Source organism: Solea senegalensis, linkage group LG11 (assembly GCF_019176455.1).
Source record: "Solea senegalensis isolate Sse05_10M linkage group LG11, IFAPA_SoseM_1, whole genome shotgun sequence".
NCBI lineage: Eukaryota > Metazoa > Chordata > Actinopteri > Pleuronectiformes > Soleidae > Solea > Solea senegalensis.
In genome coordinates this window covers 2,350,498-2,363,360 of record NC_058031.1, presented here as the reverse complement: position 1 = coordinate 2,363,360, position 12,863 = coordinate 2,350,498, and the positions used below count along the sequence as shown (strand labels likewise).

The window sequence follows — 12,863 nt, the reverse complement described above, 5'->3', positions numbered from 1 at the left end:
AAAGGTGAATTCAGTTTGTTATTTGCCAAATAAATAACAATAAAATTGTTAGTTTTGAACAAGTTTTTGAAAGATTTCTAAAATATTTGTGTTTTCTTGTTTTTATGACAGGTGCTCTAATACTTCTGTTAAGAACTGTATTTTTCAATAAATGTAAAAAGTTAAGAAATAGAATTATTACAGCACACGTGATTCTAATGTAATGATACAGAAGTAAAGTGTGTTAAATAGCCACCAGGGGGCGACTCCACCAGTTGCAAAAAAAACCTAAATTTGAATGGAGGTCTATGGGACATTGAGTCACCGCAGGAGGTGATGATTTCAATCCTAGTTTCATGTCTTCTTCACTAGATTATGATGTCCATTTTTATAAAGTTGTTCCCATTTAGAGGAAAACAGACGTCTGTGAACACCAGACAAATCATGAATCTTGAGGCATTTAGAATGGGAGTTCAGATTCCTGTAGGCGACCTTATGACCTGTTGTCGCCTGGTTGAAACCAGCTTTAATAGACAGATGTGACACTGATAACCCGCCAGATAAATGCAACGACATGAGAAATCAGTGTAAATGTGACACAAGATGCTGTGGACGCTTTGAACCTCGTCCATGCGTCGGATGCATTTTGCAGAGTTGCAAACCTATGATCCTGCTCTTAATGCCGCTCCATTGTAGTGGTTTAATCGGGAGCACTGACAATTCAATCCCTGATGGCTGAAGCTGCTTACACATGTACGGCCGACAGTCAGACCTGCACTGATCCTGCCAAGAAAGCAGCCGCAGTCTCAAGCCCTGACGCCGCTTTACTACCTGGATGAAAGGAGGACTTTTGGGCACAGGTAAGGAGCCTTTGCTTGTGTGTGTGTGTGTACTGTATTTGTTACCGCTTTAGGACCTTTTCATGTGGTCCTTAAGTCCATGTGCCATGAACACTGACTGTGTCAGGACCAGTAGTCCTCACAGAGACCAAAACCTGGTCCTAATGAAGCAGAACCCTGTTTCTCATTAGGGTTAATGCTTTTCAAAATGTGTTCAATTGAATGCCTGAGTGGTTTAGATATTCTCTAGCTCCACATAATGTATATCACTACATTTTAGGTTTTAAGGGTTTTTAGGGGTCAGGATTAAGATTAGGCCAGTAGTCGTTATGGTTCAGGTCAGAGTAAGTCTCACATTGAACGTAAGTCAATGAGAGACAAGAAGGTGAAACATCTTGTTTGGGCAAACATGTAAAAAAAAATGAATAATCTTCCTGCATCCAAAACCCACATCAGTGTCTTTCTGTGGTATAAAACAATAGAAATCCTTTGCTGGTCTTTTGTTGATCAAGGCTGATCACACAGGAACAAGAAACTAAGAAGAACCTGACAACACACTGACAGTTGTGTTGCAGGTTGAGAAAATAAAGATGATAAAATTAGATTAGTGTGTGTATAAGACACTGGTATGAGATTTGGAGGCAACAGAAAATGTCTGTTTGCTATTTTCAAAGAGGTGGAACGATGTTATATTCTGAAAACACAATATGGTTTTAAAGTTATTTAAAAATAATGAAATCTATGAATCTATGATGTGTTAATTACTGTACCCTTTTGTTAAAAGATAAATATATATGTTCATTTATTTATTTATTGAAAAAAAGGCCCAAATAACGATAATCTTAGTGAATTAAGAAACTATTATGGACTTCCTGGTGGAGGGGTCATTTTGGGGCCACTGAGTTCCTGATCTGTTTCTTCTTACTTTCATTTTTCCTGTTTTATTTTATTTCTGTCTGCGTCTGATGTTTATTGTTTGTCTGTCCTCAGAACTTTTACTTAATTGTGTCTAATTCTCCCACACAGCCTCTCTTGTCTCTCTTGTCTCTCGTCTCCCATGTAGTCTTTGTCGACAGTTGAACGTTTTTGTTGTTTAGTTCCTCAGTGTTACTTCATCCTGTAATATTACTCCGTTTCACAGACACTCGGTTGTGCAGCTGTCAGCAACAGAACCAGGTTCTCAGGAACCAGTCCAAGCCTCAGCTTCACATTTCCAAGCTGCCAGAGTCTCAGCTGCTCACTGACCCAGGCCTGGGGGGCCGTCAGCTGAGACCATGGAGAAGCTGACGTCTGGTCCTGGTTCTGGACCTTCTGCTACATTCCTGGTCTGCATCCATTCTTCATTCCAGTAATTGTCTTCCGCTCTTTCCTTGTGTTTTTCCACTAAAAGCCCAGTTGCGCCCACTCTTGTGTTCACTGAGTTGTTTCATGTGTGTCCAGTGATCTCTGTGACTCCTCTTGTCAGTTTGTCTGCTCAGATCCCAGGAGTCCCATCATTCTGCTCTTCTTTCTGTTCCCTCAGAGTCTTTTGGGTTGGATTTATTGTTTGCACCTGCCTGTTTGTCTGCCAGCTAATTCCTCTGTAAGCCTCTTTATTTCACATTAAGCGATCTATACTACCTATACCTGCTTCAATACGTTCTGCGTCTGAGTCCTGATGAAACCGGCGGTGTCTCACATCTGCAGCCACTGTTGGACCACATAGGATTTTGGTGTCAGTGTCCATTTAATTTCTACTAATTCTGACTAATCCTTCAGTCAGAAGCCCCTAAAACAAAAAGCCACATATAAAATAAAGGACAACAGAAGTATGACAGAAAGGTAAATAACAACTTATATTAATACCATAAATTACATAAAACAGCAAAACACAGACTAATACAAGCAGTAGGAAAGTAGAATAAGACAAATAAAACAATAAAACCCTGTTTAATAATGTAGTTAAGGTAATAAATATGCAGAATACACATAGATAGTACACAATAGGCCCAGATCTCTGAATCACTGAATCTGATTTTAAACTAAGATTCTGCAGAGCCTTGAAAGTTATTAATTCAATCTTAACATTTATTCTAAAACTCCCAGATTAGCAGTCTAGGGAGGTAAAGGGGAGACACATCCTTAGGCTGCACACACAAAAGCTAAATTGCTTTTTGTGAAATTATTATTTAGAATAAGAAAAATAAATCACATACATAAACACATTTTACATCATAACAATTAGCATCTGGCGTCAAAATCAGCTCAATCATAACCTGATGCCGTCTGTTCATGTTTTGGATTTTTGTGTTTAGTCAAAAATAAGAATGTTTTCTTCGTGCCGTTTCCGTCCTTATTCTAAACTGGAAAGGTTTAATTTATTGCGAACGCCAGGGTCATGACAGACGATGTAAAGCGCTTGGTTCAACAACACGGCGACAGAGTGGCATAAATTGAGCGGGCTGGGTCTGAGTGGGACACGGCTGCGGTGCACATTTTCATTTGGGTGTGTCACATTTCATTTCTGAAGAGGCCTGGAGGACTGGTAAATATCAATATTAACACTTAGGCCACATAATGATGCTATTTGATTTGGCCACAGTGGCACATGCAGCTCATGCATGCATAAAGAGGCCTGTTCCAGCTGTGGCTCCACACTGGTGATATGCAGTGGTGGTGTGTGTGTGTGTGTGTGGGGGCATTCACAGCCTTGAAATATGAGGTTGTTCATAGAACCAGCTGGAGCTCAGGACAAAGAATCACAATCATTTACAGTGTGGCATCTCACAAGGCACGAAGGTTCTCATGGTTTTTCATCAAACATTTGATTTTTATGTGTCCGTCAGTGTAATGGAACAATATACTCTACATACATCAGCATTTTTATTTAAATTCACCCACAGAATTTAAGGAACTGTGTCACTAATCCTTGTTGCCCTCTTTGTCTCTGCACATCTAAAATGGCTGTTTCCGAAAGCTTTAATTTTCTTTTTAAATGGCGGTTGAGCACTATACTCTCTGACCTTATTAGGCCTGTCCTTTCCCCCCTAAAAACATTTATATCTAGAATTAAGTCTTGTTCTGTTGGGGATTTCTTCCTCTTAAATATTTTTGCCCAATACTTGATCATTGTTTGTACTTAATAATTAATGTAAGGTATTATACAGTGGGGTCTAAAGGGTACAGAGGGCTGGTCAAAGTGGACTTATGTCTATTTTAGCCTACATTTTTGGTTTTATTTTTTTACTTTTATCCACATTTGTATGTAATTTATTGTAGTTATTTTAGATGCATCTTTATCACCTCGTGTGAGCTTCTCTGCCTTTTATTTATTATGTCTTTGATTCATTACTCTGTACAGCACTGTGACCCACTGTGGTTGTTGGACTGGACTTTAAAAGAGAAATTGTAACATAGCTTTGAACTTTATTGTCCCAAAAGTTGAAAAAGGCAGGCGTTATAGTGACAGGCTGCACAAAAGGAGCAGCAAACACACACATGCTGACTGAAGCCAAGACAAAAAAACAGTATCACCACAAACAGCAGTAAAGAATCACCCCCCAAAAGATCAATTAAAAACAACAATTGAATCACACAGAGAAGACACAGAATTATCTGTGAACACCAGGCTTTTATAGAAGATGTTAGTGGAAACAGGTGAGTCTCATCAGCTGCATCAGCAGAAAAAACAAACAAACACCACCCAGCCACAAAACTGCTGACACTAGTGTTCAGATCAGGTATACTGCAGTCCAAATGTAAAATATTAAACAGAGTTACCTGATCCTTCCCAGACCTGCAGCTCTCATGGTTTACCAGATAGATCTTGAAATTCATTCACACCAGCATTGTTCTTCAAATGTCTCTCCTCTTGTTAAAGATATTTTTGAGCTGCAGCTTTCAGCTCATTTCAGGCAGGTGCTGACAGTACAGCGTTACAGTCTCTGACCCTGACCCCTGACCCCTGACCCTGAGTAACCCTTTAGAAGTTTCCCCTGCTCCAACACACCTGACTCAAATGAACGTCTCGTTATCAGGCTTCTGCAGAGCTCGCTGTTGATTTGAATCAGGTGTGTTGGAGCGGTGGAAACCGTTGAAACATACTTACTGGACGGGTGGTGCAACACAAACACAACAACACAAACACAGTTCATATTAAATAATGACATGAAAATAGTGAATAAACTGACTGTAGCACTGTTCTCAGTGGAGTCAGTGAAGCATGAGTCCTTAATGTGAAATGATAACATTTTCATGGTGATTTTATGATTTCAAAAATCCAACAGTTTGGTAAAAAAATAGAAAAAAAACAGAGATGGACGATGTAATCTTGAAATGACATCATAATATGCATAAATGATGTCCCAGTGATTATATTGATATGATGAAATTCATGTGTACATGATGTAAAGTTCACAACAAAATAAAAACACATTTATGATGTAAAATCAATCCATAAATAACCACAACAGACTAACACATAATGATAATATGAGACGACCACATGAAACTCACATTGGGCCCCTCATGTGACCTCTGATTTACATAACTTACCTTTAAGCTCCATGAGGCAAATTGTGATTTGTTACATTTAAGTAACTGACAATGACCCATTAATGGTCTAAACAATATAATAATAACAACAATAATAATACTTAAGTTCAAACATGACAAAAAAACCTCTCATTAAACATGTTTTTTCATATTTTATATATATATATATATGTGCATGTTTTATTTGGTGGATCCAGTTGGGGTTTGATAAATCATGTTGCCGTGTAAAGCCAAGGTTTCCAGTGCGGCTGTCAGCTCAGAAATCCTCTCCCTCACTGAGGCTGATTGAGGTCCTGGTGTCAGAGCAGAGAGGTTAGTAAGACACCCAGCCTCCTCCTGGCTTAATTTCAAAGTGCTACTGGAATGATGAGATTAGAATGAGAGAGGTATAGTGGGAGCGAGGGGGCAGGGTGTGAGAGCAGGCCATGGAACAAGAGAGGATCTCAGTAATCGCACTTTCAGGAGGCTGCTGCACTCAGACATAAAAGACGGGAGATTTAAGGGAAAACCCTGACACTAAATGAAAGACGTGGATGGTGATAGCGGCGGCCGTGCAGCAGCTGGGGGGTGGGTGGGTGGGTCTTTGCGTCGGTGGGTGTGTGTGTGGTTAAGAGGTAACAAAACAAAAAAACTACTTGCTCAGTTTCTTTTGTTGTGGTGGAAAAAAAATGAGAAAAAGAGCGGCCCAACAACGGCAGCTCGGTAGGAGGGAGAGAGGGATCTGGCAATTTATTTCCCATTTCTTCTTCTGTCTGTTTCACACTGCTTAAGTACACTACTTACAAGCTGGCATTATTAGCCAATCATAACAATCTGTCTCCCGTAAGCTGATTGTAGAAGGTGCAATCCCTTCACTGTGCTGATCAGACAGCTGGAGCCCAGGTACATAATGTATCCCAGAATAATTATGGGATTTAGGGAGATGTTAGGCTTTGTAAGTGCTTTCATTGTGACAGTGTTGAGTGTCTGACAAAAGCGCGGCACCCGACGCACAATACCCCAGAGGCTTCTGGGAGGAGGGAGTTGAACTTCTACAGACTTGTCCTTTAATCACTGCATTCCTGGAGCTACTTTCTCTCGTCAGATTTTGACTCATCACACTTCATTCTCTGTTTGAAGACAAACTGATATCTGAAATGTCTCATCTTAAAGATTATTTTACTTTATTATACATGAACTCTGTATCGTAATATAGAACATTGTCACTGCTGCATTATGAGTACAATTCATATTTATATGAGAACTGAGAGTGTTTATAGTCAATAATGTATTATCATATGAGCACTTGTACGTTTTCAACACTAAATATACAAGTACAAGTACAAGCTACATTATGAGGATACATTCAAGTACTTTTAGTCATTTCTACACAAACACATGAGTATTTATTTGTCCATTCTACTTTATGTATATGTATGAGTACTCATTTGTCTTCTGCATTGTTGCATGAGTAGTCAATATTATATTATTATATGAGCATTTGACCCGTATATATATACATGTTTATCACTAAATATACAATTGCTACATTAAGAGTCTACATTTTTTACGAGTAGTTTCTACATAAACACAAAACGATTAATCAATATTACACAAAGTGAGAACTCAGTCCTGAGTGCTAAGTATTCCCTACTGTACTGTGGTTTAAGTACTTGTACAGTGATGTATATATATATATGTATATGCATTGTAAGTTTACTACCTTTTATATGAATACTTTATGTCCATTTCTACATAATCATGAGTGCACATTTGTCAGTACTTTATTATGAGAGCACTCTCCTGCATTTTTAAATGAGTGCTTAGGAGTCGATACTATACTATTATTAAAAGTACTTGTACCATATATTGGTAAGTTGTGAGCAGTAGTCATTGTTGCATTATGGGTCTTCTATAGTTTTATATGAATTCATCCATAAGACACTTACTGCATTATACTATAATCAATGCTACATTATTATATAGTATATCTGTGTATAAGTATAATTTAACACATAAATGAACATAAATAAGGACTGAACTGTGGATTTTGGAGAGAATGCATTAGCTTTTTAAACATTTCCATTTTACTTATATGTGTTTATAGGTGTAGATGCGTTTTTGTATATTGTTTGGACCCAAATATTTATAATTTTTTTAAGTAAATAAAAATTAGAACAAACTATAAATTAGTGCCAAGCAGTCAATAAACATAGTATCTGCATTATTACATGATTATACTACATTATACTACAGTACTTTGTAGCCAATAAGTTCTAAATAAACAAGTCCAGCACATGATGACAGCACAGCCCTGTGGTCTTGGTCCAGATGTAGAGCTTTAATGAACAGACAGGTACACCAGTGTTACAGCTGACACACCAAGGAGTAAATGCCAGTACATTATTCTTTTTTTTTTCTAGTCTATTACGTCATACAGGTAGAATAAATTATATAACACACATGCCAAAACAGAAAAACAGAAGTAAACAAGGAGAGTAAGGACCAAGAGGTAAACGGGAGGAGTGGGGGGTGTAAATAAGCATTTCTGTACATTTGATCCTTAATGTTCTCCTTGGTTTGAAAAAATATTATGTACACAGAAGGTAGAATATTCCCACAGTCAGCGTTTCAACGTTTTTCATGGTTCTGGTGGAGACGCGGACAGAGAGCAGCCTCCTGTGGGAGCGTTAATCACATGGCATTGACTTGATATTAGCCCATAATGAAACACTGAGCATCTGTCTGGAATGATATTAGATACTGAAAGAAAGAAAGAAAGAAAGAAAGAAAGAAATGTGATTGTTCATGTATTTTTATGATTGGAATGATCCTCGATAAGGATTCTAGATAATGTTGACGATAAGGATTTGGAATAATGAGGAATCTCTTATTGGAATTAATAAAGTTTGTGTCTTGGACTCATTTGAAAACAGCCTCATCATTTTTAATCCTAACATGACATGAACCGGTAATTTGTTTATTACAAATTCATTATGGATTAGATTTATTTATACCATAAATTCTCAAATATTCAAACATCAGGAAAACATCAGGAAACTTCAATTGTTAAGACAAACAATGATTTAAATAAGACATTATTTCTAAATTAGGATTTACTTCTTGATTTGTTTCTACAATATTGTTTTTCTTACATTATACTTGAAATAAGTTTAACATTTACTTCACAGCTTTCACATCAAAACAGAGAAGGAAAGTGAAAGTACATTATAATAATATTAAACTAATTCCTGTTTTAAAATTATGGAATAAAAAGTAGATTGGGATTATTTGCAGTAAGAGAAGCTGGGAAATTTGCATTAACAGTAATTTAAGACAAATTAAAATAAAAGGGCTGAATTAATAAATATTCTTTTGAGGAAATTAGAAATTATGGCCTGCTACTGTAAATACTTTTATTTGAGAATTTATGGTATCTTCATTCATTGATACAATCACATCATTTTTATTAAACAATACAAATTTTGTCTTTTAACAAACTACCAGTGAGCTGAGGAGAAAATAAAGATTCAAAAAATTCAAAAAATAGACACAAAGCAAAGATTATCGTCTGTAAACATCCACGACCAACTGCACTCTAGATGTTAGTGTTCAATATGAACATAATATTTGAGTCACACAGCATTATGTTTACTCACATGAACGTGGGTGAAAGAGTGAATTATGAAGGCAAAAGTGAAAGATTCTGTAAGATCAGAATCCATTTCTGATTCACGGCAGTTGTTGGCGTTGGTTGTCATGGTGACATCCACTCATGGTCGTCATTCATAAGCAAAGAGTAAACATTAAATAAACAACAATCAAAAGAAATTAAATTAAGAAAAGAATCTGTAATGGTTGGTATCGAGCTGCATGGAGACGTGATCATCGGTGAATGTTTGAACTGCGACTTCTGACAGAAATCCTGCAGATGAGAGAGACGGTGGCGTCCCGACAAAAGACGTCTCTCCAGGAATGTCTGAATTTGTCCATGTCACGTACGCACACGCACACGCACACACACACACACACACAGGTTTCTGAAGGCTGATTCTTTCTTAAAGCTGACAATATTTTGTGTGGATAGTTACTATGAGTTAAATTGATCATTTCAAATCAATAAATTGAAAAATACAGTGTTTGGGCCAGAGGACTTTAAGTTAAAAAGTTTTTTTAAAATGCTTTATTTATGCCTTTCCTTAAGTATGTGATTTTTTAAAATGTTCAACGGTTCCAAAAAGAAGAACATCAAAATGATTCCTTTGTATTTCTTGTTATTTCCAAAAAAAATCAAATAGTGTGTAACGTGTAACAAGTCGTCTACTTTCTTGTTTCATGAGGCAGAATCAATGCCATATAATTACTAAACACACCTCAAAAGTAACATTTCTATTCATTTCTGACACTCGATCCAAGCCAGACTTGACCTCGGTTGGTTGATCAGATTGATCCGAGTCTTAGTTTGAATAAACCCTCGTTAGTTTAGTTGTATTCTGCTCGTGTTTGTGGGTTTAAAACTTAATCCTGTGTCAGTGACCATTACAATATTTATCAGAAATTCCATGTCTGACTATAAACCCTGCTAAATGTTACAAAATGGCCCTTTAACAATGTTGTGGCCCACATAGTGTCATCCTAACATGGAAACAACATATCACATATTTGGTGATATACTGTTGATATACTGCTATATTATTAACAGTGGAAATTCCTGTTATGGATTGGTTTAGTCCAACTGGGAATGATTTAAAGGTTGGTCCGCTGTATCATGAAATCATTCTGGGAAAACAATTATATCAGCCCTGTATATGAACTTATGAGAGGCACACACACACACACACACGCGTTCACAGATCTGTATGGATGATGATAATAAGAGGTGCAGGTTCTGCTGGTGACCAGGTGTCTTGTTGTTTTAAATGTGGTGAGGTGAGAACTAGTAGGCCTGACCCGTCTCCACCTGCAGTAGTCCCAGTACGGCTGAGTGGTCGGCCAGCTTCATCCTGCGCTGACTGGACAGACCCACGTTCTTGGCCAGGTAATCCACAGCAGCTGGAAAGCAGAGAAGACAAGAGTGTGAGTGAGTGAGTGAAGCGATGAAACATATGTCACATGACTTTTTCAACCAACAGGAAAATATGCTACTGACCATTTTGCAGAATGTGCATGAATATACAGTGTTTACAATTAGGTTTAGGTTGAATTTGGCAACATTCTCTGCTCTGAAACACTGGGGTCATCTCTGCCAAACACACACACACACACTGGTTTCCATGGCTTCAGAGGACATTGCAATGACTTACATTCATTTCTTGGCCTAATCCGAACACTGACCCTAACCCTAACCTAATCCTGGCCTCAGCCTAACTTATTAAAGTAAGGCTAATAAAACATGTCTTCACCTGAAAATGTAGTAATTTACAGTAATGGGACTTGACCTCATAATATGACTGTGTAAACCCACAACATAAAGCGTTATCACTCACTGCTGTAGAATCAACACACTTGGACTTTACATATATATCTATATATGTATATATATATATATATACATATATATATATATATATATATATATACTGACTTTAAAATGCAATGTAGCGATATCCTATTCTGACTTCTGGTATTAGACTATTTGCGGTTTCTTTGGTACACACAGACCTGGCAACCTGGCAACTGACAAGAGGACACTGTTTGACAGATTGTGTGTCTGTGTTTCCACAGACACATAAAGACAGGTCTTCACCAGAGTAAGTGTTTCTTGAAAAGCTGGCATTAACGCGCAGCATGTTTTTCCTCTCAGCGCGGTAAGTGGCGCTCCTCCCCGGTTTGGCTGCTGATAACGCCGGGTGTGATGGTGTGTTTGTGTTTGCACATGTGTGTTTGGGCTATCGGGGGCAGTAAGTAAGACACGTCAGTTAGGATGGTAGCGTGCGCAGAAAGGAAGCTGTCAGTCTGTGCCGAGGAATGAGAGAAAGAAGAGCCACCTATGGGTGGGCAGGTCTGTCTGCCAACATGCCAGTCACTCAGACAGAAAGTGGGGGAGCAATGTGTGTGTGTGTGTCTGAGTGTGTGTGTGTGTTTCACATGGGTTTAGCAAGCCCTTTAAAAGGAGGCTGTTTTTCCTGTCAGCCAGGTTTATACCTTAAATCCCTGTTGAGCAGCCACACTGAGAGTCCTCTGCCTCCGAGATACAGCTCATCTGATAATACACACTAAAACGTATGCACACAAGTACAACCACACACACACACACACACACCTCAGCTATTTTGACAGTATGTACTTTAATCTGTCATGAGCTTCCTGAATTAGAACAAGAAAAGAGTCAAATGTCTCAAGTAAAGTGTTAAATCTGTCTGCAGGAGGGAGGGGTGTGTGTGTGTGTGGGTCAAATGAGGTAGGTGGTTGGTTGGGGCAACAACAAACAGCACAAACTTCCCATTACAGAGGATCAGCTACAACATCACATTTTCTCTTGGAATTTTCTCATTTTAAATAAACAACATAAGTTGTGTCCTGGTGATCACATGATGCCATTTATATAGCAAGTGCACGTGTATTGACTGACGTGACACAGGTGTAGCTCAACTTATATCCATCAAAGTATTCCTAACAGTCTTTTCAGTACACGACCCAGCAACGACTTCACCCTGGCACGGTGGTAGAAGTGGTTTAAAGAATTTCTTTCTTATTTCAAACATAAGCGTGCAATTGGATCGTAAAGTAATAAAACATACAGTATATAGACACAAAAATATGCATATGAATGAATGAAAGACAAAACAATTCAACAAAAGGAGACACAGAGATGAAAGACAGAATTAACCCTTTAACACCTAAGGCTGAAAATGTCCCACTGCTGCTGCTTATATAAATGACATTGTAGTTCTATAAACGTGTCATCACTGACTCAGAACTGTCCTGTATAAACTTGGAACTTGACACAGTTGCTGTATATCTGCTCCTGGTCTCTTTCTTCTGTCTCTACCTCACCTCCCTCTTGTCCTGTCTCTCTCCCCTTTCTGTCCCCCACTTTCCCTTTCACACCAACCGGTCGAGGCAGATACTGCACATCTTTCTTCCTGTGCTCATTGTGTGAATGTTTGGGTTCCTCTGCTCTCCATGATGATGTCTGTGTACAGTGCCTTGAGATAACGTATGTTGTGATTCGGCGCTATACAAATAAAATAACATTTAATGGAATTTAATTGAATTGAAAGGGCCAGAAAATGTCCCGTGTCCTATTTTGCAGTACAGGGCTTTTGCCCATTTTTTCCAGAACACTTAGAACTGTAAGAGAGTGCATTAACGGTTTACAGTCAAGAAAAACAAAAAACGGAATTTGATTTTAGAGTTTTATTTAGAAAAAAAACACTGTAGTTGTACATGAATGAGAGATTTTTGTATTTTAAACTACTTACAATGGGATTTTTGGAGTACAAAATGTGATATTTGATTAAAAACTCAATGCTCTCTGCTCCGTTTCTCCCCCGCTCTGTGTGTGTGCGTGTGTGTGTGTGTGTGTGTGGA

General features: G+C 38.1%; 1 protein-coding gene across 2 annotated transcripts in view; it reads right to left on the bottom strand.

Annotated features, from left to right (window-relative positions):
• Positions 1–7,650: 7,650 nt before the first annotated feature.
• The window catches only part of LOC122776580 (paired box protein Pax-7-like), a 46,582-nt gene continuing 41,369 nt past the window's right edge, over positions 7,651–12,863 (bottom strand). For both annotated transcript variants that reach the window (XM_044037160.1, XM_044037161.1), the window contains exon 9: positions 7,651–10,382. In XM_044037160.1, coding sequence (XP_043893095.1) covers positions 10,267–10,382 — 116 coding nt within the window. In that variant the 3' untranslated portion in view covers positions 7,651–10,266. The remainder of the gene's footprint in view (positions 10,383–12,863) is intronic.